The 26,432-nt window shown below is 42.2% G+C and overlaps 3 protein-coding genes across 4 annotated transcripts; 2 read left to right on the top strand and 1 right to left on the bottom strand.

Annotated features, from left to right (window-relative positions):
* Positions 1-955: 955 nt before the first annotated feature.
* mturn (maturin, neural progenitor differentiation regulator homolog (Xenopus)) lies at positions 956-4,348 on the bottom strand. The gene is made up of 3 exons (XM_030789496.1): positions 4,178-4,348; positions 1,349-1,471; positions 956-1,063 (listed from the first exon to the last, which is right to left on the bottom strand). Exons 1-3 carry the CDS (start codon positions 4,346-4,348, stop codon positions 956-958), a joined length of 402 nt encoding a protein of 133 aa, XP_030645356.1.
* Positions 4,349-7,294: 2,946 nt separating this feature from the next.
* Positions 7,295-20,858, top strand: sh3bp5a (SH3-domain binding protein 5a (BTK-associated)). The gene is made up of 9 exons (XM_030788863.1): positions 7,295-7,490; positions 8,373-8,435; positions 10,280-10,408; positions 17,567-17,731; positions 18,061-18,191; positions 18,745-18,787; positions 19,075-19,294; positions 19,658-20,002; positions 20,206-20,858. The coding sequence occupies exons 1-9, from the start codon at positions 7,410-7,412 to the stop codon at positions 20,394-20,396; spliced, it is 1,368 nt and encodes a 455-aa protein (XP_030644723.1). The 5' UTR covers positions 7,295-7,409; the 3' UTR covers positions 20,397-20,858.
* Positions 20,859-21,745: 887 nt separating this feature from the next.
* On the top strand, positions 21,746-25,046 carry LOC115825096 (biotinidase-like). Of its 2 annotated transcripts, none has more exons than XM_030788861.1 (4): positions 21,746-21,775; positions 22,087-22,327; positions 22,623-22,772; positions 23,086-25,046. In XM_030788861.1, exons 2-4 carry the CDS (start codon positions 22,109-22,111, stop codon positions 24,346-24,348), a joined length of 1,632 nt encoding a protein of 543 aa, XP_030644721.1. In that variant the 5' UTR covers positions 21,746-21,775; positions 22,087-22,108; the 3' UTR covers positions 24,349-25,046. The 2 variants fall into 2 exon arrangements, with proteins under 2 accessions (XP_030644721.1, XP_030644720.1); XM_030788860.1 differs by lacking the exon at positions 21,746-21,775 and adding an exon at positions 21,799-21,846.
* Positions 25,047-26,432: the final 1,386 nt, after the last annotated feature.

Genomic DNA, 26,432 nt, shown 5'->3' with positions numbered 1-26,432 from the left:
ACTTGTCATCACTCTGATTGCTTTCACATATCTAAAGTTAACTCCCCCTCATTTTTCCCCTTCTTTTTCCTTATTAGTACCATGACAATCTCTCTCTCCATTCCACACGGACAATACATTCTCAATGTTTTTGATCTGTGTTACTACCAGACATTCACAATCAATCACTGCGTAAATCTAATACCTCTTTTTACAACAACTGTTTACTGGACCTAAACAGTGGGAGACACTTAAGAAACTTGCCGCCTTTAATATTCTGCACGTGCTCAGTGAGGCTGAGACGGGTTTAATGGATGAGAAGTAATGGTGAAGGATAATGGACGTGTTCCCATATCACCACTGACTGAACTGACAGGGGGAGAGGCCGAACAGAAGCCTATTGAGAGAGTGTCCTATTTGGGAGGCAAAGCTGTTTAGCAGTTAAAGGGCATAATGGTGCAGTACAGCAGGCCAGCATGTTTGTGTGCAAGACAGAAGTGTAGAGAAAGACAGAAAGAGAAAGAGAAAGAGAAAGAGAAAGAGAAAGAGAGAGAGAGAGAGAGAGAGAGAGAGAGAGAGAGAAAGAGAGAGAGAACACATATATGTATGTACACACAGCAAATTTGCAAGTATCATGTCCCATTGTGAAACTTCCTGGTGTTGTGGAGCTTGTTTCAGAGTTGTTAAACAAAGAACATTAACACCTACAGTGTTACGGTTACTTGCAAGAGGGCACTGTTTCTCAATGCATCCATGATTATATTTCTGGTGAGTGTTTACTAATGTTAACGCAAAAAAAGAAAATGTTTATATAATCCACACCCACAAGATAATATATAAACACTCTCCAGGTTCATTTAACACTGGCAAATTTGCTGTGTATATTTATATTCGAAAGGAGAGAAGGGCTTGGTGAATGATAAAGAGGGGAGAAAGAGAGACTCTCTTGCCCACTAGAGGGCCCTCCTGCTGGGTTTTACTGCTGGCTAACACCCATCTGCTGGTGGTCTGTTTCTGGTTCCTCCTCCACGTCTGCATGGTACTGCTCGAACGTGTCATCATCAATATCAGGAAGACCAAGAAGCTGAGGAAATGAAGCATATTTATTTTCACAAACACAGTATCTATAGAATACTGTCAAATTATTCGTAAAGAGTCTTTGGACTGAAAATCATTTGATACTATTTCTACATTGTTGCAATGTGAATTAGTCTTGCACCGTTACACAAAAACAGTATAATCACAGAGAAGTTTTGCATTAATATCAACAGGAAGCAAAGAGGAGCCACGTGAGCGTAAAGCTGTTAACTGACACGGGGGTAAGCATGCAAAAAAATCAAAGTAAATACACATGGTCCAGAACACTCACAGGCCTGAAGGATCTGAAGACTCTGTCCAAGACCTCCAGTAAAGTTTTCTTCCCACAGGAAGATATGTAGTCCTGGGCCAGCTGCAGGAAAGGCAGACAGTCCTCACTCTCGCTCCACACGTGCTGAAATGAAAAGAGTAGATGATCAGATCTCAGGGATTATATCAGCTACAGCACACATTTAGTACAGATATCATTCAAATCTACAAGACAGGGAGGACACATCATGATTAGATGCCTAACAAGTCAATTTTAACTTAGCTAGTGTAGTGACCATCTAAGGGAACAACAAGCAATATTTCATGTACATTGTCATGTATACTGTGCATTTGCATTATGCAAAAGGGTGCTTATCTGACAGTCTAAGAAAAGCAGAGCAGTTATTTCATCTGGAGTGTGTCTGTTTCAGTGCAAATATGTGTCTATGGATAGGTGGGTGTATGTAGTTGTGGGTGTGTGTGCACAGTGGTTTTATTAAATGAGACATGCTGACAAGGTAACAATCAGCCCTCTAAAAAGCAACAAAGTCATATCAGCACCCATGAGAGACAGAGTAAACACTGTCACCATGGCAATAAAGCACTGTGTTCTGTGTTGCTTCCATACATGCCTTTAAGTGTGCTGATGGCCTATACACCCATACGTTTGATGGAAAACTCAGTGTTAATTGCAAGTGCACTTTTATAAGACAGAGCACTAAGTAAAAAGCAATTCTACTGACAGCTGAATCACTGTTTAATGTATGACTGGGGTAAATTCAATTGAAACCAAGGCTGTGTGAAAATGTACAGTATTTTAAAACAATCTGAAGTATATCTAAAGATGATGGTGCGGTTCTCCTTTTGTTCTTGTTATTTAAATGAAGCACAGCTAGATCCTGTGCTAATGAGGATGGGTTTTCTTACTCTGTCGTCATCGATATTCAGTATTATAAGAAAGAAAATAAAATGCACACCCAGCGAACAGAAGACCTATGAAAAGACTAGTTATAAACTCCAATGAAGGATTCAGATAAGGGCAGGCTCAACCCACCCTCTTTCATTTTATTCTTTTACTTCCACTCAAAAAGGCTGGAGGCCCCATAATTATTCCAGTTCTAACCATACTGCAGACAATACCACCACACAATAAGGCAGAGAAATGGGCATTGGACCACAGGCACAGCCCATGCCACCAGGACACTGTCACTGCCCTTCTGCAACTGCTCACAACGCTCCTGATTAGTGGCTCTGGCGTGATGGATCACCGTTGGCAATCATTAGATTTGAGGAGCAGCAGCAGCAGCAGCAGCACACACACCCCACCAACACTGACTCGCTGAAGTCTATTTAAGTGCTGTTTAAAGAGCAGAGCTGAATGTCAATAGTATGAGCTAAACAGCTTAAACTGTCCTTTAAATTCAAACTAAAATACTGCATGACAGAGAGTAAGTCTGCTCATACGTTATACACCCATGTGCTAGAATTAAAAAAATATATATAATGTTCTCCACATCTGATGTGTCAGGGCCCAGGAGAGCAGGGGGCTGTCTCCGGGGCAGATTGGACATGGGACAGGATGCTCTCCCTGACCCTGTTCAAAGCCCCTGCTGGATCCCTCCCCTCCTGTAGGCTTGCAGAATGAGTGAGTTATTTCTGGGCACTGGTCTCTGCCCTTGGGACTCCAGTGCTTGGTAATGTAGGTTGGGTGAGTGTGTGTGAGGGAGTACATTTGGTTTGGATTTCTGCACCATTGTGTGGAAGATCACTTCAGTATAAAAATATAGGGAGAAAGCTGACCTAACTAAGCTTTTAGTAATTACTCTTTAGTTACAGTGATACTGAAGTCAATCCTGCAGTCCAATTAGAATATCAGGATAGGGGTGTGTTTGTGTGTGGTTATGTATGTCTGCGTGTGTGTGCTAGATAGACAGATAGATAGACAGACAGACAGACAAACAGACAAATAGATAGATAGATAGATAGATAGATAGATAGATAGATAGATAGATAGATAGACAGACAGACAGACAGACAGACAGACAGACAGACAGATAGATAGATAGATAGATAGATAGATATAGCTGTAATTTTGGTCACAGATCTCTATCTTTGCATGTTCATTCTGTAAGGTCACTAAACTAGCTATTAACTACTTGTAAATCTGTGATCTGTGACACAAAAAGATTTCAGTTTTTGATAAGTCAGTCTCTTTGTATGAGCCCATGGGCGTAACTGGATGATGCTCATGGCAAGCTTGTCAAGTTACCATTGTTTTCCCCGAAACTGAAGCATCACCAGACAAAAGGAGAAGGAGTCATCTGCATTAGAGAAGGAGAACACAGAGCCTGGGAGCGCACACGGTCGGAGAACTGTACAGGCTTTAAAGTCTATCTGCTGACATAATGCATTGTCGCTGTGAGACGCCAGCAACTCTGAAAACGGAGCCACCGATGCAGTCCGCTCCCCGCCCTCTGCCCTAAACTAGCTCGGCCCACGAGGAGAAAAATTCTTCGCACAGCGTTTTAATCCGTAAAACACCCTTTGAGTACGCGAGTACATTGTATGGTTCCACTGAGATTAATGCGTCTTTATACTGGGATAGCTCATAGGCCGAGCAACTGTAAGCTGAGCTGGGTGCACCAAACTGCAGACAACAACCGAGTGACATCATTTTACTGGCCTTGAAGAAAACAGGTAAACGCGAACCCCTATTGGCCTCCTGCGACCAGGAACAATTCCATAACATGGTATACATCAGCGACACACACACACACACACACGCACGCACGCACGCAATGTCTCCTCACCCCTCCCTCTCGTGAAACGTGCACAGTTATATCATACTCACAAAATTGTCGGTACCGCCAGACAAATTGTCGGGGCACAGGACATAAAAAGATATTCCGGGCTCCGCATAGAAATCCAGCCGCCTCTCGTCGACCTCCTCCGCGAAAATGAGATCGAATGGGTTGCCGGAGCACCATTTCTCTGCGGTGTCCACCAGCTGCTTGAAGTCCATCCTTCGTCTACAGTGCACCTGAGTGGTCAAAGCGGAGCCGTTGCGCCGGTTGTCTTCCGTGCCCCCTCGGTGTGATGTTCAGTGCAAAAAAAAAGCTGACGGCGCTCCGCTTCCCCTAACGGTCCGTTTGCATGGTGATTTAGAAAGATTCTCGCTAGCACTGTCGCATATTGCCCTCTCGTTGAACGCGTTTCCCTAACGCCGTGCTCACGTTGGGGCTTGTTTCTCAGTATTGCACGCACTGGGCAATGATTTGGGGAGGAACGCCTGTCTCATAGCGCGATGACGACAGATGAAAACACTGTCTCACCGTCATCGTTAGGCTCTGTGCCATTATTGCTCTCAGCGTGTTAACAAGAAATCTCCTTTTTTTGACATATTACGCCAGATCAGTACTGACTTGTTTTCATCGACAACTGTCATGCTGTCAATTTTAATTTAATAGAAGCATAAATATAATGATCAGAGAGATTTCTTGGGATTGTGCCTAAAAATGCTCTTGTAAGTGGAGTGCATGAGGTGATTATTTCATAAAACATCTAGTAGACAAATGACAAGGTATAAACAAATGGCCAGTGGAGACATGAATACTGGAGCTGAAACAAATTTCTGACAATGACACCTTAAATGGTTTAAAATACACCTTCAGCTGTTAAAATACACCTTCAGGTTTCTGAAAATATAATGCAGTCTAAATAGCTCTATGTTTCTCACAATTTAACTCCATAAATTGTCTCAAAAATTGTGAGAAAAATAAGAGTTTGAAGGGGATATGCATCAAGGCGACGTTTTGTTTACTGACTTATTTATTTATTTACCAAGTTGTTGCTAAAATTATTTTATAAATCCCATTTTAAAGTTATGTCCTAATTACGACTTTTTAGATCTCCTCCGGTTGCTGGTGAAGGTCCAGCACTATGTCTTTTCGTCCTATAGGTGGCGACAACAGCTTTTCTTTTGGGTTTGGTCAGCAGCAAATTGGTGCAATGGAACTATTAGATTCACAACGGTTATTGTATTTTGGGTTCAAATGTTCAGTTGGTGTGTTTGCATCAAAAACTTATTGAATTAAATGATACATGATTCCCTTTTAGTTCACTCAATTCACAGACAGACACAGGTGTTCAAAGAAGCCCAATAAGAGCCCCTTAAAATTCACAAAAGTTCAGATTAGAGTTTGGGACTGCATCAGTAAGGATTGAATGTCTCTGCAAAACAGTCAGATGCACACAGCTCTTGTGTGATTGCTCACTATGAAAACTCCATCCATCAATTTGACAGCACCGTGATAGTAAAGTCAAAGAATCTTCACAGGCTCATGGGTCATGCTCACACTAGCCCTCACATACACACACATGCACACAGACACAGACACAGACGCACACAAACACACAAGGCAGAATGTCGCAAGTCTTCCCGACCTACTAACACTCTGACAGTGTGCACGGCTAGACAAAGCATTCCAGTCTATTTCAATGTCGGTCCCTGTGTCAGTACAGGCTGCTCTTAGAGTGAGTTCAAGCAAAAGGTAAAAACACTGTCTAACCATCAGTTGAAACAGAACTTTACTGTGCATTTATTCAGTTCAGCTGATTGCTCACACTGCATTTAATCTGTCCTTCAACTGAACTAATCTACTGCAATTTAGCATTGCTAGTGAGAGGGAAAAATATAATTATAATATAATTACCCTGTGTAAAGTAATTCAGAATGCCCTGCAGAACTGACCATAATTCTGTTAATTTCACATGTTGCATCCTGTATTTTCCATGAATACAGAGAAGGAAAAAAATGAAAAGAAAAATGGAACATGCAAGCTTCTCTTCTGTATTTAACAATTATTGGCTGCAAAATGAGGTGACATTTTCCAAGTAGTGTTTATGTCTTCATACTTGAAAAAGTAAAATAACTGACTACTTAAAGGCCATTCGTGAACATTTTAACTCAAGTTTTTGAACTCTTTGGCAGCACTTTTTGAATGTTGCAGAGTTTCACAGGTCCTGATGTTCTGCATGGCATGTATTCTAATCCAAAAGGCATTATGCCTGTTTTTATCCTGTGTATTCAGGGTCAGACATCCCATTTCCTTCCCTTGCATTTGTGGACAGACAGATGAGTCCAACAAGCATTGAACATGCTCCATCACATGGCCTAGTCCCTCTTGTTTAAATAGAGCAGCAGCAACACAAGCATCATAACAATGTGCTGACCTAAACAGACTGATGGAAGAGGGATTGTGAGAGTGTGTGTCTACAAGAGAGGGAGAGAGAGAGAGAGAGAGAGAGAGAATGTTGGCTGGCGACAATGACATTAAATAAATGTTCTATCTCTCAGATGTCACTCACGTGGACTGGATCTGCCTCTACAACGGAATAGTGACACCAATTTTGTCCTGATGCCAGAGTGGAAAACAAAGCCCTTAGGTCAGCAGGACCCTATAGTGTGTGTGTGTGTGTGTGTGTGTGTGTGTGTGTGTGTGTTTAGTTTAGTGGTGTAGTGTGCTGCGCATGTATAATTTCGTTATGTACACGTAACCACAGTTGAAATGGATTTCTAGGATATACAATTAAAAAAGACTTCTCCCGAATTTTGCAAGTCAAGTTATATTGTTGCCAAAGAAACACTTTCTTCTATGCTCATATGTATATTGCAAAAGTCAAGCAAAGGAAATAGCCCATATTTATCTAATATTTGATTCGACTCGGTTCTCAGATACTTCAGGCGTCTACCCTCTTGTGTTTGAACCAGAGGGGCTGTCTACCAGAGGGGCGGGTCAAATATGAGTGCTTGTCCGCTATTCTCCTCCTCCACTGTCACTCAGTTCTAATCTATGCTAAAGGGCAACGTGTGGTAATTCCAAAACCGCATATTGTATCAAAATGTTCACTACATGAACCATACTTCTGAACTGACGTTTTAAGAATTTGCGCAGGACTTGACGATGGACTACAGCAGTGCTAGTGGTGGACGGAGGAGAATGTCTGCCTGAAGATCGTGTTGCGATCGCGCGGATATTTGCTTTGTTCACAATCTCGAAGACTATTACACAAAATTCACCAAAATGGACAATTTGGAAAAGGGAAATAAATCTGACGAAGATTCAGAATCTCCTGAGGAGGAGGAGGTGGATCCCCGAATTCAGGTAACATCAAAGTTCGTAAAATTATTTAAATCGGTTCAGAGAAAAGCAATATGTTGCGCTTAACAAAATTGAAAATACTGTGTATTAAAGGTTAACGTAAAAGAAATAGTTTATTAGTAGCCTACAGCATGATTCCTTATCGTATTTAACATTGAATCGCACAGTCTGCGTGTGTCTGTATGTCTATAAATGAAAAGCACAATAAACTATCTGGTCTTAAATGAATACTGTGAAGGTTATCTTTAGGCGAGAGACGCCACTTGTCTGGTGTAGCAGATAGACGCTGAGTGACGGAGCCGAATCGACTCAAGTCGTCTGATAAAGCTCCAAACGTTGAAATTATAATTACATTAGCACTTTCGCGATCGAAATAAAGTACATTCTGTGAACTGCTACAAGCACGGATGATATTTTCCCAAGTGAAATGTGTCGTACTTGTGAAATGTGACCGCCCCCCAATTTGTTCACAAAAACAAGAGGAACTCAAACTTGTCTGTAGGCCTAAATTTAAATATAAACTGTGGTACGATATAAATGACAATAATTAGAAGCCACGTCTGTCGCCTATATAAAATGGAAAAATAGAATAATTTGTGAAGAACAGAGGTATGTCTGTGACTTTTTAAATTTTGTCTTTGCTTTAATTTCCCAAACAAAAACAAATGGTAGCAAATGTAGGACCATGAAACATCTATAGGGTTGTAAAACGTCATTATAAGGATAGTTCAGTACTTAAATTTCAGCTTTTTATTGCTCGCTTAATGGTCTCCAGATGTTGCTTCTATGTTGACATTGGGAAACCTCAGTCACTGCACTCCCCAATCACTCTCTCTCTGTCTCTCTCTCTCACATCATTATGTTTTTCTACAAAACCATCAACAGGGTGAATTGGAGAAACTGAATCAATCTACAGATGACATCAACAAATGGGAGACAGAGTTGGAGGTAGGCCCGCTCTGTCTTTTTACTGCATACTTTGTTTGTAGTGTCATTGTATCTGCTCGAATGCTGGCAGGAGGAATTCCTGCTTGGAAAAATTCTCCCAGACTTCGCTGCCTGTGCCACTCCCTCCCCCCACATTCAAACCAGCAGAACCTTCATCACACATAGCTGACATTCTGTAGATTAATGCCGAACAAGCATTGAAAAGCATTTATCTCAATATTTTCTTATTTCATAATGTCAACTTAACTGTTAAATACAAGCACTAGAACATCACAGCAAGATAAGCTGGTGGACAAGACTCAAAAAATAAAAATAAGCAACCACAGAGCTTTATTTGACCATAATTAGCACAGTTTTATACTGTCTATATCAGTGGTTCTCATTTCCAGTCCTGGGGGCCCAGTGTCCTGCACATCTTTGTTTTAACTCTTCATTATCACAGTTAATTGAGCTAATTGAGGGCTTAATGATGAATTGATCAGTGGAATCAGATGTGTCAGTCCTGAGCTCAGGAGGGTCAAAACAAAGACGTGCAGGACAGTGGCCCCCCCAGGACTGGAGTTGAGAACCACTGGTCTTCATTATCCCCTTCTAAGTAAAGAAAGAGTAAGGAATGAGAAGTGGGTCATAAGTGCTTTGGATAGTAGCCAAAATCATAAATCAAAGCCTACAGTTTTTTACACGACACAGAGAGGGAGATTTTTTTAGACTGTAACCGGTCTCGGGGTAGTGCTGATTTTCTCTCGTATCTCTTTACAGTTGAGCTATATGGAAGGAGCACAGATACTCTCCCCTGTAAAGAACCTTGCTCACTCCCCCCCTACATTGTTTGCTGACTTTGTGTTGCTCATGTGGTTTTACTTGTGGATGTTAAAATACTGGAGAAATTTGTCAAAAATGGTCTCTTGCAACACTCCACGCACGTCCCTGGTTTTGGCTTCCCTTGGCCATCCAAAACGACAAGGATGTGTGATGTCAGAGGAAGCCAGGATCCTTCTGACGTCTGTTTCTCTTTTGTTGTGTTGTTGGGGAAGGATACAGATGTCACAGCTCTTCAGGACTGTGTCAAAACCGGATGCCGGCATTCATCTGGCAGTCTCCAAACAGAGAGCCCAATTTCTCACTGAAATATTATAGAGCGACAGATGTCGGGACAGGGACTGTTTTAAATAGTCCAGTTGGAAATTTTGTGCAATAGAACGTACTTGTTCCTCTCTGTTCAAGGTTAGATTTTTTCTGTTTAAGGAAAGAAGGGTGTAGATTCCATGTTAACTAGATTAGTGCAGAATTGAATTAGCTGACACAGTTCTTTTGAAGGAAGCTTGACTTCTAAACTGTTTCATTTCTATGAATTTTACTCAACTGCAGTGTGCAGTGAATTTGGGGGGAGAAGGAGGAGAGAGCCGAAAGGAAAAAAAAAAGGAATCTAAGCAAAAAAGAGAAAATAAGTCCTGAATATGTAAGCAGTCTGAGATTAATTATCCTCTCAGGATGTTTGGTGTAGGCTCTCAGACAGCCCATGACAACAAGTATCTGTGTAATACAGATATAATACAGATATTGTATAATACAAATACAATACGTACAGATTGAATTACCTTAAAGAAGCTCTCTGATCTGCTGTATTTTCTATTGTTGTATCCTGTGCAGCCAGTGATAGTCATTCAATCAGGTTATGATTGTTTAAACATTCACTGGGTTTCATGGACTGCCAGTAGTAGTGTATTATACATCCTGAATAGTTTTTCATTTCTCACTGAGTAACCGTAGACCGGATGTTAACTTGGCCTTAATCACAACCACAGCTATGTAAGTGACTGCACTTTGGTCTTTTTCTCCATCAGGACTCAAGGCAAAGGTTCCGTGCTGTCCTCGTCGAGGCCACGGTCAAACTAGATGAGCAGGTGAAGAAGATTGGCAAGGCAGTGGAGGAGTCTAAACCTTACTGGGAAGCCAGGAGAGTGGCTCGACAGGTGAGCTGTTGAAACATCGAGTTCTTGTGGAATGGTCTGCAGTGGAAAACCCCAGCTTGACTCTGGATATAGTTATAAAGTTTGGCAGGTTTGCAGAGTCTCAGATTTCCTGTCCATGTGATTTTAGGGACTCTCAGCTGGAGTTGGTAGGCCAAACACAAGACACAAAACTATTTGAAAGGGTAACATCGATGCACGTTGGTGTTTGCACTCAAAGGAGTTATTCTGACCTCACGATTATTATGTAATGCAGCTTTCCCGCAATGACTCACCACCATGTGTGAATCCAGGATCCAGACTTGCATAAGAACAACGCGAAACACCCTTATAGATCCTGTCAGACAATTTAAATCTCTGTGTACTCAGCCAGCAGTCTTTAACAAGATGAGAATTGTTGGATGTTTGGTTGTTGCCAAGGGAGTCCGCACAACTCCAACGAAGCCACTAATGGCCTATGGCTAAATAATCATTCATTATTCAGATAATCAGGAATAAGCTCTTGTATGAAGAGTGGTGTGACTAGTCCATTCCCTTAGTTGCTTGTGTCAGTCAGAATTGTATAACATAATCAGTGGATGATGATGACGTTTGCATTCACCCTCCACTAATGCAAAACATTATAGTGTTGTTTAGATAATGCTAAGCTGATTTGTACTGGAAAGTCCGGTAACATAACTTTACAAAACGTAACGTCTCAGCGCTAAACACTACAGGTGGTTTCACAGCCCGTTAATTCTCTCTGACTAAGGGAAATACAACACCTCACCTTAAATGAACGATGATATTATGTGGCTCTGGTTTTATGTTTCTCAGCGTCCAGCGGTATAACTTAGGGAGCTGTTTTGAGGTAGCTACTTGGGATAGCTTTTTAAAAAAAGATCTGCTCTACTTTCGACACTCAACCTCACATACCCTCCCTATCTTTTCCCCCCTCCGCCACTACTCCATCCACTACCACAGTCTCTAGGGTGAGTGCCTGCCATTCAATTATGAATGGACCTCTTGCGTGTGCACCAGGGCAGGAATTATGTTTGCAAACCAACCTAACAGTTCAGTTCTTGCTTTATGAGGCAGTGGATAGAGATCAGTTCTCCCCTTCACCAGTGCTTTGGGCTTCGGCAGAAATAAGTTATTTTCAAAACTGGAAGTGTCTTTTCTTGCCACTGATGGAAAAGCGTATGCGTAGGCCTGCTGTGCTATCTATAGACAGATGCAGTGACTAATTAGTCTGTCTCTCATGTGAAGGCATGACTCAAGTCTGATTGGGGGGCTTCTGTCATTAAGCCGTGATTACCCTCATCGTGTGACGGTGATTAGCCTGTTCCTTTGCGTACAGAGGTCACGTCCATTATCCATCTCATACCTTCTAACATATGCAGCCATTTTAATGAACAATTTTCTCAATTTCTTCTCTTCTTTTCTGTTCTGTTCTGCTCTGTTCTCTTCTCTTCTCTTCTCTTCTCTTCTCTTCTCTTCTCTTCTCTTCTCTTCTCTTCTCTTCTCTTCGCTTCTCTTCTCTTCTCTTCTCTTCTCTTCTCTTCTCTTCTCTTCTCTTCTCTTCTCTTCTGTTTCGTGTGTTGATTACATTCTTACAGAAAAACATGCATATTGGAGTTGGAGAAATGTTTGCACTGTTGCTCTGGCAGAATTTTAAGACATTGTATTGTAACTCCCCTGCTTTGGTTCACATTCACACTTATTCATTTAACAGACTGATTTACATCAATTTCACCTCTACACTGATAATTGTAATGATCGTGACCGACACATTCACTAGTGACTTACACTGTCCTTGCAGTCATGTCTTATGACGGTGACACTAGTTAAAACAACACAAACCAAATGCAAACACAGTACAATGTGATCAGATGCATGTGAACAAAGCGTCACCAAAACGCCGTAAAGGGAGTGAAGGCAATGCTAGTAGTGGGGAGGTGGAAGGGCTGTTGATCAGTTGTGAATGACTTCAGTGTTATGGGTCTCTTTAAATAAGATTTTCTCAGGATCCAGCCCAGCAACTCTCACACTCTTGATCTATTTTTAAACACAGGCTTATGCTGGGCACATTGCTGTCACACATACACATTCTAATCCACCTGGTTCACTTAATCCCACTATGGATTATTTTGCAGGCCTATAGTGTCATTTTTCGCTCTCTCTGCATAAAATGCAACATCTCAGGTTGACAGCCCTGGATTTATTCAGATTTAACAATTAAGTTTTACCCAGAGAATTAAAGTATTACTCAGTAGTTACTGATGAATATATGGGTATTTGACTATAATATTTTGCTCTGTGTATTTGTCTTGAAATATCAAATTCGCTTAATAAAATAAGGTCTTTCAAGTTTGCAGCTGCGAGCTGGAGCATGTGTCACTACGCACTGTGTAGGTGTTTTTGTTTGTGTTGGTAAACACAAACATGCCTGTTTGGATTCTCTCATGTGACTGCCCTCTGATGACTCGTAAAGATTCTGAACGCTCACATGTCCTCCTGCTCTGAGCTCCTCACTGCTCACAGCTTTCTCACTTTTACTGTCTGCTTTGTCACTGCTATGAGACAAACATCCAGAACTGCACACATGTCTAACTGTCAGTCACAGCCACAACTCCCCTTCTCCAGCTAATCAGAACCAAGCACAGAACAATACCATAACAGACTGACATACCTTAGTGCTGATTATAGCTGGGCCAAGCTTCCTAACCACATACATAGAGAGAAAAAGAGAGTGAGAGCGAGAGGGAGAGAGAGAGAGAGAGAGAGAGGCAGGTAGATAGATAGATAGATAGATAGATAGATAGATAGATAGATAGATAGATAAGATAGGTAGATAGATAGATAGATAGATAGATAGATAGATAGATAGATAGATAGATAGATAGATAGATAGATAGATAGATAGATAGATAGATAGACAGTACATACATACACATATGCTTATTTACGTACATACACAGACAGATACATAGATGGATACATAGATAGATAGTAAAGATGAATATGTGGAGGGATGAGAAAAGAAGAGGAAAGACTGTTGTACGAAGGGCTTTCTATGTGAGACCGCAGGGCTTTATTTAATGCCTACCCCCTACCCAGCTCAGCAGGACCTGCCGCTCTAGTTCTTGGGTCAGACAGAGTTGAATGCCAGTCAAGTGGCATCTGCGTGCTGTCACACCAGCACGTGAGTACTGGCCACTCAGGCTCTATGTGAGAGATGATTGGATAAACACGTGAGACTCTGGGGGATTAGGATTCTCTCGTCATGACTCTATTGGACTCTCTAGTCACGCTGCCAAATCTACCCTAAAGCACATAATCTAAAGGAATATTCTGTGGGATGACCTTGACTGGAAATCATGTGTGGTTTTTTTCATGACAATGCGTGATTCTGGTTTGCATAGAGTGAAGTCCCGTAAAAACATCATGCAAACCTCCCGTTCCCTCCTTCCTTCCCACTCCCTCACTAGTATCCTGCTGTCTTACAGAGGCACAGAGTAAGGGAGTTTTCTGGTCCAGTCAGACAGAGTCCATGCACACAGCTTGCTTTCTCTCATTTCTAAATCTTCTGTCTTTTCTTTGCCTTTCAGTTTCCCTATTTAAAAAAATCTGGTTTTTGGTTCTTCCTGCTGTCTAAATCCCTCTCTCTTTTTTTCACCTTCTTCTCCTTGTCACCTCCCCCTCCCTCTCTGCTTTTCTTTCTTTCCGATGAAAGCCTGTAGCACAGGTCCACACCCAGTGCTTTGTTTGCTCAGCATTCTGCATTGTTTTTCTGAACTTTGGTGCTGACTGGTAGTCAGTTCTCTTCGACGAGGGAGAGCTGCCTGTGTGGATTTGAAGAATACTGTTGAGACGGTTTAGCAGCAGGGTCTTCGTGTCTTTTTTTTTTTCATATCGAAGACAGAGACCTAGAGAAGTCTGTAAATTATGCAATGAGAGAAAGTCCCTAACTACACTACCAGCACTTTGTGAGAAAAGGGGACAAAAGGGTTTTTTTTAATGGACAGAAGAAATGCTCTTGAAAAAGAGGATGTGTTGATTGGACTTTCCAGTTTGATAGAGGTTAAGGCTCCACCTACCTATATAGCACAAGCCTCATTATGAGGATGGTTTTGGTCCACACTCTTTCTGTTATGAATGACCTTGATGTGTGGCATTTGAGAGTGGGGCCAGTACAACAAGGCACCAATAGCGCTGTTATCATATATAGCTGATAGAATGGAATATTTGCTTTGTCTGTAATTGCATAAGCTCACACTTATGCAGATGTTTGCACAGGAAGTTGAAGTGTAGGGTTTATCTTAAAATACTTGTCTTCAGAGGAAACTGGTTTGTGTATTATTCTACTCTGTCTGATTTGAATAGCTCAGAGGAAGCTGTTCCAGTCCACTTCCTCTTTCAGCGAAGGATGATGAACTCACATTGACTTTCATAGAAGGCTAGGAGAAAATGGGTCAGGTTGGTTCTTTTCTAGGTCAGGAGGATTTTGGGAACGACTAGGTGCTCCTTGACAACTGAACCTGGAGAAGTGATTTATTTAGTGTAATTTTGGTGCCAGGCGTTCCTTCTCATGAAATATACATCATCCTAGTGTTCAGACTCACAGTGAAATAGGTCAAAGCCTTCAGAGTGGCTAGGAAACTCTGTTTGACTCCAACTGGACTGTTTTAACCGGAGCTTAGAATACAGCGACATATAAAACGGGTAGTAAATGGCTGTTTCTTCCTTTCAAGTAGCAGCGGATTTTTGGAGTTCACCAAGGAGAGGCACTCATGGAAAAAGATGAATGCCAACAGGCAAACAAGCACTACTGTTAAATGCCTGGTTGTTTACGTTCGGAATGGCTTCTCATTCATGCCCTATCTTGGAAACAGGGGTGGGAGTCTTTTCTCAGGCTACTCCTTAACTTTGTCTTGGTTAGTCTTAACCCCGGAGACGTGCCCGGCGGGAAAAGTCCATCCTGATTTAATACTGTTTTGTTAATGGTGTTTAGTTTACAGGGTTTCATTTTAACAAGGCAGTAAAATCTGAAGGAGAACATAGAATATAATTCACCAGGTCCACTAAGGTTTCCAGCTAAATATTAAGGCCAGTTATGCAGAATACACATTTTGGATTGTTAAAATGAGAACAAGTCAAACGGCTGAGGAACAAATGTGTCATTTGAAGTTCTAAGATTTCCAGGGTCATTATAAAATGTTTTGTCCCAGACACTTAGCCATTAGAAAAATAATTATCACACTTCATTCTATTTAGATAGAGAGGGTTATATTAAACCTCTACCAGAATGCCAGGCATGTATTCAAGTAAAGCAACAGCTGTCCTTGGGGAATGGGTAGGGTTAAAGGAGTACTGGCCAGCTGGTGTTATGCAACAGCACCAGCAGGTGACCTCAGACTCATAAATCAGCCCCCCCCCTCCATCCTGGTGACCCTAGCAGTCTCTAAAAACAAAGTGTTCTCAACACAAAAGCAGTAGCCGAATAAATTCACTTCTCAACAATATAACCTTGTTCTTCTTAGTCATATTAGATATCAACTCAAACTAGATATGACTCCCCAGGATGAATTGTTTTTATGGAGCTTGAGACCCAAAACTATAATGAAGTCATAGACTGTCCTGGGTAATTCCAAATTCTAATACAATACTCTTAATGTGTTGTTATGTATTTGCAGAGAACACAATGCACTTTCTAAGACAAAGGCCAATGACACTGTAGAATAGCTCTGTGTTGATGTAAAGAACTATTCAAATGAGTCAATTTAAGGGGGTGTTGAGGCATCGACCTTATGTACAGAGCCCACTCTGACACATACCATTACATCTGTGCAATGCTAGTGGAACAAATGGTGCCTTTGTTTGAACGTGGAGAAGACCTATTGTCCCAAAGAGCCTAGAAGTTGACCGTGGGATCTGATGTGGAACCGAGGACCATTAGGGACAAAGACTTCTGGATGCAGAGTGGAAGATCGGATTTGGTCAGGGTCCTTTCGTTCCGCTGTAGGCAAAGGTGGGGACATTTGAGAGGGTGACTCATAGGTTTGCGGCATTGTGACGTGGACAGCCCCCTCTCAGCGATGGCCGTCGTCTCTGCTTCTGCAGAAATAAGAAATGTAGGGCACAGAGGAAGGGGTGAAAGGAACCCTCTGCTGCACAAACAAATCATGATTTATTCTTTTAAGTTTAGTGAGAGAGGAACGTGAACTCAAGGCAGTGCAAGCCAAATTTTTGATTGTTCTTTCTTTCATCATAAACTGCCCTTAAGACTTTGGCCCTCAAGCGTCTTACAGCCTCCTCTGTCAAGGCCAAACCCCCACCCCCCACCCCTCACTCCCCAAAGCTAGAAATGCCAGAGATGACCGAAGTAAAAGAACGATAATCATTCTTTTATGATGGAAATGAGAGGCTGGTTGTCTTTGTTTGGCCTTCCCATTTGTTTGTTGGTTTTGTCGGTCACTAATGAGGCTGGTATCTCAGAATTAGAGCTTAAGATAATCTTGTCTCTCTTCACATTCCTCTGAGCTTAGCACACTGTCATGTTTGAAGGGGGAAGGGTTTGGATTTGGCTCAGTGTTTCATCAGCAGAGGACTTTAACCCGGAGAGGAGAGAGCTTTATGAAATATACAGCATTTTCTCATCTCGGCGTGTGCCAGTTTTCTTTATGAATTCCTTAGCAGAAAATATATGTAAATTATTTATGAGTGACTCTTACTGAATAAAGGTGATCATGCGAGCCCAGAAACCCACCATCATACACTGGGTACAGATGTGTAGTAAATTGAACAGTGAATGTATCTCATTCTAATTAAGTATAAGATGTAGTTTTTTCTGTTTTCTTCACAACCCTGAAAGTTTTTTTTGTTTGACAATGCACTGATTGGATGACAGATTGCCAAATGAGATCACTAAAGCTCTCTGGATTCTCGTCTCTCTGTCAGGAATGATGCAGTGATGTTAGAATCTCACAGTGGTCACATTAATGACTCGTGAAACAGTAATAGTACGGAAACATACCAGAAACAAAAAAAAATCAATTGAACTGAAAAATTAAAAATTGTTTAACCTGTAGAATAGATTTTAAAACATGATTGAAGTGTTCCCAGTTGTACCATGCTATACCCCTTCCTTGTCCCCTTCTCACCCTGTGCTCTATCCCACAGGCCCAGGTGGAGGCCCAGAGGGCCACACAGGAGTTCCAGAGGGCGATTGAGATACTGCGGGCAGCTAAGGAGACCATTGCCTTGGCTGAGGAGAGATTGCTGGAGGAGGACAGCAGGCAGTTTGACTCTGCATGGCAGGAGATGCTTAACCATGCCACCCAAAGGGTCAGTGAGGACATACAGCAGAGATAATGGTTGCAAAGGACAATTGTTAAATGGGACAGTCAGCCTAGCCCATAAAACGCACTGTAGATGATTCAACTCAAGGTTATGTGTGAAATGATATGAAATAATATACCACCAAAATGCTTCGTGATTGCTTCATTAATATTGGTGCTCATATTAGCCATATTATTAGCCATATTAGCCATTAATCTGTACATAGCTACACAAAGCTTGTACTATAGAGAGTTAATGCATTGGTTTTCAGCTTTCAGCGTGAATCTTAAAGAATATATGCTAATATTTTGGGTGATGTTCTCTTTTGCCTCCAGGTAATGGAAGCAGAGCAAAGCAGAACACGCAGTGAAGTGGAGCACAGGGAGACTGCAGCCAAGTACAATGCAGCAATCAATCATATGAGACAACTGGAGAAGAAACTCAAACGTGCCATCAATAAATCCAGGTCAGTCGACATCCTTAGTATAGCAATCAGTTATAAGATATGCTTATATGGACACAGTTGGGGGCTTGGTGGTTTGGGGCCTACTTAAAATGCTAGACAGCTCTAACGAGGACATGGATTTTCTTCTCTCTTCTGAATCTCGACACGCATGTATTAATCTCTTAACATGAAATCATATCTTGAGAATAAAAGTAACACCAAGCCACTTTAAAAAAAAACAAAAAAACCCCCCAAAAAACCATACAAAATCAAACTCAAACTCTTCAGTCTGTGTGGACTGAGACTACAGTAAAGTTAAAGAGCAGTATGTTTTTAACTGTAAGTTGTTCCCCTACTCCACCCTGGGCGTCTCTGTTCAGTGTTGCGTTCCTCTGCTGGGCCTCACTGATGTGGTCCAGATGTGGCTCAGCTTGTTCCCTTGCAGAGGGACTGTGGAATGTAGCTGCTCGCTGCAATGGAGGGTTGTTTTTTCAGGGATCCGACGTTGCCATAGCAATTTATACAGTGCGGTTAATGTTGACTCAGATCTGACTCGCTCTCTCTCCCCCCACAGGCCATATTTCGAATTAAAGGCAAAGTATTACCTTCAGCTCGAGGTATGTGAAGAGGTTTTTTTTTTTTTTTTCGAGGTGACACAACTAAGATACATGTACTCAGTTTGTTCTTGAAGGCAGGTTGAACTCTGTGATTCACTGTCTCGACAGATTTATTAGCTTGTCTACTATGTATATTATGTAGTATGTGTTTTGAAATAAACAAATTTGAATTTGAATGTAAATCTTAATCCCCCACATATAAATGTGCTAGATATTGCCCGCGTACATTTCCCGGCAGTACTTTGTCTTCTCAACATCCGTTTTTCTCTCTTATCATCGTATTTCAGCAACTGAAGCGGAGAGTGGATGAACGTCAGGCTAAGTTGGCACAGGCCAAAGCTGAGTACAGGACAGCCCTGCGGAACCTCGAGGCCATCTCGGACGAGATCCATGCGCGTCGACGCCTCTCGGCCATGGGCCCGCGGGGCTGCGGTGTCGGGGCTGAGGGCGATGGGAGCGGTGCGGATGACATTTCCAACTTTAAAATGGAGTCCGATGGCATATCGAGTGAGTCACTGAATCATAAGTTTAGCTCATGGAATTTATCAAATAGTTTAGGTGCTGTTGATGAGGTACGTTACAGTTACGTAAAAGATTAGTTTGAATGGGATCCAGAGACAGGCGTTCTTCTCTCAGTTCAAGGAGCATGATGGAGCATGAGCGATCTTGAACGTGAAGGAAAGAAGCACGTCGTGCATTTGTCATGCTGTCGTTAGAAAAAAAAAATAGATTAACTGCTATCAGTATACTCTAAATGAGTAAGAAATCAGACTTTACTTGGATACAATGTTTAACTCCTGAGGGAATGCTGTATGTCTGACGTGTTTGTGTGTGTGTGTGTGTGTGTGTGTGTGTGTGTGTGCGCTGCAGTGATGTCGGAGACCTTTGAGGAAGAGAGCTGTAATGGTACTGTGTCAGAGGAGGATCCTGAGACTCAGTCCACCTGCAGTCTGAGCTCCTGCTCCACAGCCCCCGTGGATCTGCCCTGTCCATACCCTTCCTCTTCCTCCTCTTCCACATACACGCTCTCATCCTCCTGCCCTTACCCCTACCCCACATCTTCCTCCATGTCATCATCTCCTCCCTCCCCAAGCCCTGGCACACTGGAACTACCAGGATCAGACTCTCTGGAGGGCTTTGGGCAGGTCTCTCCAGTGCTGGGTCCGCGCAGTGAGTGCAGTGGAGCCTCATCACCAGAATGTGACCAGGAACGAGGTGAGTGTGTATCAGCAACAGGGATGTTATGCATGATTAAACTCTCTCTCTCTCTCTCTTTTATTATTTAGATGTGATTACCAATCTATAAGCACTAGAGTCATTAGCTAATCCCAGATATCTATCTGAGAATGCACGTAGTAGTAAATTTGTATGGGAATGCTTCTGAGTGAGTTATTTGTGTGTGTGTGTATGTATTTCAGGGGACAGGGCAGAGGGAGCTGAAGGAAAGCACGACAACACTACCAACACCAGAATCATCCAGAAAAGCGATCTCTTAGGGAAGAGACTCAAGAGACTGTCCCTTCAGCACACAGACGAAAGAGACGCAGAGACTGACCTGTACACTGTGACACCCCCTTCGCCATCAGTGTTGCTCCTCGAAAGTGTTTGAGGATAAACCTCAACAACCTTAAGCCCTCCACAAATGGGCTCAGCAAAACCCTTAAAATTTGTGTGCCAGAAAAACCATTGTGTCAACTTCTCGTCCCCTCCATATGTGAACTGTGACTCAGAGACTAAAGCCATCTCAGTGTTGGCTGAGATGACAGAAGACAGGAATTTAACCACACATTAAATACACAGTATTATGAAAGTGGTTGTTTATGGATGGCAGCCAGGACCTAACTGAGCTCTTCTGGAACGTTGGTGTTCTTGTCTTCGTGACTCCTATCTCACTGTCTACCCCTAGTTGTTTTGTTTGGCGTACACTGGTCTTTTGTGTGACCGAAGTGTATACATCTCTTGTTGTTCTCAGTCGGTGGATGTTGTATTGTAAATTATTCAACTGACTTCTAGCTATGCTACTCCTCAGTATTTCATCATTATCCTTGTAAAGGGACAATGAATTCACATAGTGAAGAAATATATATTTATACTCAGTATTCGTGTTGTTACCATACTTGACCAGTGTGTTATTACAGCACAAAAATTGTTGTTTATCAAAATAATAAAACGACGCACAGAAAAGTAGCTATGTACTGTCTTTCAAACTTATGCTCAAAATATTAACCAGTTACGTTTTATAAGATGAATTCTTAGGAGTGTCAATCAAAATGAAGAAAAATTACACTCACAAAATAAAGTTGCCCTTTAATGATCAAAATTCATGACACAGTCTAAGGAGCAGTACACAGTCAGCTGTCTCTTCATTTAAATAATTTTCTGCCCCTCACATTTCATATTCAGTAAGAGTCAAAGACCACAACAGATCCCTTTGGATCGCTGTCTGGACATCTCTCCCGACAGCTCAAGCTAACACAACATCACGGTGCTGAGTCTTGTTTTTCTTAATCTCCCGATGGTAAGATCATCTTATGATTCCACTTAGACCGTGCAACTGCAAGCACATGGACCTGGGAAAATGCGAGGACACCACCGTCAATAACCAAAACAAGGTTATGTATGACACAGCAAACACAGAAAGCAGCTTTAACTTCTGATGATCAAGGTATCATGTTCACGTTCAGACTGGTGCGACCTTTTTAACTTGTATTTAGATAATTCATTTAACCATTATCTCAAAAGTGAGAATTACGACGGGGTACTTAAGAGCACCTAATTTTCGAACCAGGGATTTATTTGTGCTAGGGCAACAGTGCCCCCCACAGGACCAATAATTTCACCCAGTTCTCTCAAGAGAATTGACAGCAGGAAGTGGAAATGGAAGTGACCGTAGGAGATAAAAGCACCTCAAGTGAATAACAGCCGTACATGCGCCAGCCTGTCCAATCGCTGTACGACCTCACAGGTGACACATGAGGAGCGAGTCAGGTTAGTATTAACTGCGGTGTGTTTAGAAATCAGAAGAGGGGACATGCCCGACTTATTCACGGCCATCGACGGTAAAACGGTTTTTTGTTTGTTTGTTTGTTGTTGGGTTTTTTGGGATTAATTTAACTTGTAAAGTTGTAAACTTAAAGGTAGAAAATTAAGGTTTTTTTGTAAACATTGTTCACACCATTCTGTTTTCACGTGAAATTGTGCATTGTCGATCGGTCAGTTTTGGCTTAATGTTTTGAACTTTGTCCGGACAATTCCTTTGGGTTTTGTGGTTTGGGAATAACGTCTCCCTCCTCAACTAGGCAGAGGTAACTTGTCCTATTCATGGCTGTCCTCATACTGACCGGTGCCATTGTGGCATTATTCCTGAGTGAAAGCCTTGTGGTCAAAGCAGAGGTTCGATCGTACGTTGCAGCAGTTTATGAACATCGTGTGATTCTGAACCCTGAACCTCATGTTCCAAATGAGAGAGAAGCAGCACTGGCGCACATGAGCAAGAACTTAGACGTGTTCGAGGTGCAAGCCGCTTCAGCGGCAAGACAGGTGAAACGGTCCACTTTGAATATTATTGCTGTTGTTGTGTCATATTATTGTATATGGCGGTATCACAGTAAAGTATTCAACTCTGTGTATTCAGCGTATGATGTGAAATTTGCTTCGGAAGGAGAATCTCTTAGCAGAGCGCAAACCTCTTTAAAGCCTTTGAAATATCAGTAGTATTAACGGTAACACAGGATGCTAAAATGTGTAGAAGTTAATAACCATAACATCCCTTTAACAAGGACAGAGTAGTTTGACCATATTACCTTCGCTATTAATTTTATTTACTCATTTTCAGGCTGCCCAGATTATAGTTTTTCCAGAAGATGGCATCCAGGGCTTTAACTTCACGAGAACATCTATTGCTGGTTACCTTGAAACAGTTCCAGACCCCAGAGTGGTTACCTGGAATCCTTGCACAGAACCAGACAGATTCCCAAACACAGAGGTAGAGTTAAAACCTTAATAACTAAATGACAGTGATTTAAACATTTTCATCTAACAAATGTTCCCTGTGTCAAGCACTGTTCTTATATCTGACACTGGGCAAAGTCTGTTGTTTGATGTTTTGCAAGAGTTGTATCCAGTTAATATATAAACAACAACAACAAAAAAAAGGAATAAGCCAATCAATCTATGTCTTTTACCTATATGTATAGAGTTTAACACTTAAGGCGAAAGTTATAGGATGGCTCCTCTCAGGCCATCAATCACCTGCTCCTACTGAAATGTAACAAAAATTGTTGTAACATTTGTGACAGGTCCTTCAGCGTCTAAGCTGTATGGCTCAGAAGAACCATCTCTTTCTGGTGGCCAACATGCCTGATCGCCAAGACTGTGACAACTTAACTGATCCCCACTGTCCACCGGATGGCCGTTACCAGTTCAACACAGACGTTGTATTTAGTGACAATGGAACCCTCATAGCGCGATATCATAAGCAGAACCTTTATTTCGAGGCTGCCTTTGATACTCCACCTGAGTGTGAACACATCACTTTCACCACCCCGTTTGCAGGCAAATTTGGGGTCTTCACTTGCTTTGACACGCTATTCTATGAGCCTGTTTTAACCTTAGTGAAGGATATGGGTGTGAGGCAGTTTGTGTTCCCAACAGCATGGATGAACCAGCTCCCCCTGCTGGCTGCTGTTCAATTTCAACAGTCCTTCTCCTATGCAACTGGGATCACATTGCTTGCAGCCAATATACAGGCAAAAGACCTGGGAATGACTGGAAGTGGGATATTTACACCTTGGCATGCTGTGTGCCACCATGATATGGAGCGAGAGACAGGGAAATTACTGGTGAGCAAAGTGCCAGTTTTAGATCCCTCTATGATGGAGGATGGAGAAGAGAGCTCTAGGCTGAAGTTGATTCCTTTCTCTGGGCACTCTAAGCACAGGAGTAGATCGGAGGAACTTGCAGAGGAACATGCAGATCCTAGCTGGTCTATGAGTGGTTCACAGTTTGATGTGCATGAACAGAAGAAAAGCACGGAGTCAGACCATTGCCTGGCAGAGGACTTGGGATGCAGTGAGAGAGTGATTTCTGAAGCAAACACATTCAACTCCATCATGATGTATGACAATTTCACATTTGTACCTCTGCGAGGCGTTGAGGGGAACTTAAAGGTGTGTGACGGCTCACTCTGCTGCCACCTGTGGTTTCAGAGGTCTGGTCCTGAGGAAGAACTTTATGCACTGGGGGCATTCCAGGGGCTTCATGTAGTCCATGGCACATACTACTTGGAGGTGTGTGCCTTAGTGAGGTGCACTGGCACAGAATTTGGGAGTTGCGGAGGTGAGATTGAGAATGCACAGACAGTGGTTGATTTCAGGCTACAGGGAACCTTCAGCACACCCCATATCTACCCTGGTGTTCTAGGCAGTGAGATGACACTTGACAGACCAGATGAATCTGGCTGGGAGAGCAAAAGTGAATTCTACATGACTCGAAAAGGAATGGCCACTGGACTTGTGACAGCAGTGCTGTATGGAAGAGTCTACGAGAAAGATGATGAGTAAACTTGCAGAAAACCTTGCATGTCACTTTTGGTAATGTAACAATATACACTATCTACATCAGAGGTCAGAACCTTGAACATACTCAGGGGGGTTAAGTGCCCTGCTCAGTGGTATGTCAGCAGTGTCCTATCTGGGCTCTGAACCCACAATCACCAGGTTACAAGACTTATTCCCATACCAAAATGCCATTACCACCCAAATCCATGCCATCTAACTGGCTGATGACAAAGATGACAACCAGGGGGATGTGGCAAAAAGAAATGTATTCATTATCAACTGCAAAGAATCATTTTGACATTGCACCAAGAGGCCAGTACATATTCCATCTCTAAGAGCTACATTTCTTACTTGCTTTTTCTTGCTCACATGTTAACACACATACATGCATCTCGCTTCAGTTTACAGTGCAGTGCTGTGATTCTTTAAAGACAAGAGTTGTAGGAGTAAAACCTGCACCTTGATTGCTGGTCTCAAAATCAGGTACAAAATGTGTGACAAGGCCTTAAGAGTGAGAGGTCACCCTCACAGAAAATAGATCAAAACTCGGCCTGCGCCCAGAGGTCTGTCTGTTGCAGGAAGTGCTCACTGAATCTTAAGATGTATAATGGGTGATTCTTACCATCTATTCCTGTTTTCATTTTTGTTCACAATGAATTAACTGTGACTAAAAAAGCTTAAATTAAGTCCTCATGCTCAAATAAAGATGGAAAAAAGAGAAGGTCTCAGTTCATTTGCAGCACTTGGTCCCTCCGCTTCTCTCATTTCCACAATCCCTCCACACTACCAGAGAGGAGGGGGTTAATGGGAGTCTCAGAGGAGTCAGTCACTACTGAATTTCAGAAAACTTATGTAAGGCTGAAAAACACCCACAGATATAGGGCATAGCTGGAGGAAGTGTTGAATTAGCCCCTCATTCTTTGATGAGGAGATGAATGTGTAGTCAGTCAGGGGTTTGCAACCTTACGTAAAATCCCTGCAGAAGCAGAGCTTAGTCGAATGACGAGTGCTGAAGGAGCTCCTCATCCTTTGATGAGTGGATGAACGTGTAGTTATATTAGAGACAGAAACCAAACAGCTGTGTAGGCCCCCAGAGTCCTTCTTTCCTCTTCTTCTCTCTGATCACCAGCAGCTCTGGATGAGGAGAGACTGACAATGATGTAAGGTAGAGAACAACACCATATAAATTTGATTCAACATTTATGCTTGGCCTTCAGTTTATGCTAGGCTTTGTCAAAATCAAGGGTCATTGCCATGGGAGTAAAGGTATTCCAACAAAAGCATCTGTGTTTCACAGAACTGGATTCCAAACCAGGAGTGCCCACAATACCCAGCACAAGGAGAGAGTCCCCAGACAGGGGACACTTAATCTGAGGTAGAGTCGGTGTAACTTACCCCACAGTGTGGGGATGTCCTCACCCATTTGTCCTTGGCCTCCACGTTGGCGCCCTTGTTGAGCAGGGAGTAAACACAGTCTGTGTGTCCACTCAGTACTGACAGCAGCAAAGGTGTCCTGACACACAATACAATCAAGTCAATCAACCAGTTAACAGTCAGATTAGTCTAAAAGAAAACATACCAGCACACTCATTAATGAATCAGATGCATGTTTGCCTCAGACACTCACTGTCCATTTCCGTCTTGAATGTCCACAGCCATGCGCTGGCCAGCGTTTCCAGTGAGCAGGCTCAGACACACTTTTATTGCATTGATACCATAATTGGTTCCACATTTATGGGAGTTATCCAAAGTTCGATGGTAAATAATCATGAAATAATTAAAAACATTCTGCTTCTACTTAATATCACCATATGGGGGCAGCACTGATTTAGTTATTAAATGTCAGTGCAACACATTGTCAGGTGATTTTAACTGTCACAAAATCTCTCAGCCATACAGTTTTGAATGTGTAAAATAAGGCTTTGTACATTCACCAACATTATAACAATTTACAATGTTCTCTTGTACATTGGTATAATACTATTTATTGTCTAACAAAGCTGGTAAGTTGGGGTTGTTTTTCTTTTTGTTGTGCGAGGATAAATTTCTGACCCTGGACAATCCCTGAAGTCGCCTCCCAAATCTAC

Source organism: Chanos chanos, chromosome 12 (genome assembly GCF_902362185.1).
Source record: "Chanos chanos chromosome 12, fChaCha1.1, whole genome shotgun sequence".
NCBI classification, from domain to species: domain Eukaryota; kingdom Metazoa; phylum Chordata; class Actinopteri; order Gonorynchiformes; family Chanidae; genus Chanos; species Chanos chanos.
The sequence above is the reverse complement of the archived record's forward strand: the minus strand, read 5'-3'. Positions and strand labels throughout refer to the sequence as shown.

Bases quoted from the DNA above. Each gene is read 5' to 3' on its own strand.
- sh3bp5a (XM_030788863.1), top strand. From the start codon at position 7,410: ATGGACAATTTGGAAAAGGGAAATAAATCTGACGAAGATTCAGAATCT. The intron at 8,436-10,279 runs GTAGGCCCGCTC...TTTCTCCATCAG, and splicing joins AATGGGAGACAGAGTTGGAG to GACTCAAGGCAAAGGTTCCG. The intron at 19,295-19,657 runs GTGAGTCACTGA...TGTGCGCTGCAG, and splicing joins GGAGTCCGATGGCATATCGA to TGATGTCGGAGACCTTTGAG.
- LOC115825096 (XM_030788861.1), top strand. From the start codon at position 22,109: ATGGCTGTCCTCATACTGACCGGTGCCATTGTGGCATTATTCCTGAGT. The intron at 22,328-22,622 runs GTGAAACGGTCC...ACTCATTTTCAG, and splicing joins CCGCTTCAGCGGCAAGACAG to GCTGCCCAGATTATAGTTTT. The intron at 22,773-23,085 runs GTAGAGTTAAAA...CATTTGTGACAG, and splicing joins ACAGATTCCCAAACACAGAG to GTCCTTCAGCGTCTAAGCTG.
- mturn (XM_030789496.1), bottom strand. From the start codon at position 4,348: ATGGACTTCAAGCAGCTGGTGGACACCGCAGAGAAATGGTGCTCCGGC. The intron at 1,472-4,177 runs GTGAGTATGATA...TTTTCATTTCAG, and splicing joins CTGGCGGTACCGACAATTTT to CACGTGTGGAGCGAGAGTGA. The intron at 1,064-1,348 runs GTGAGTGTTCTG...TCATTTCCTCAG, and splicing joins TCTTCAGATCCTTCAGGCCT to CTTCTTGGTCTTCCTGATAT.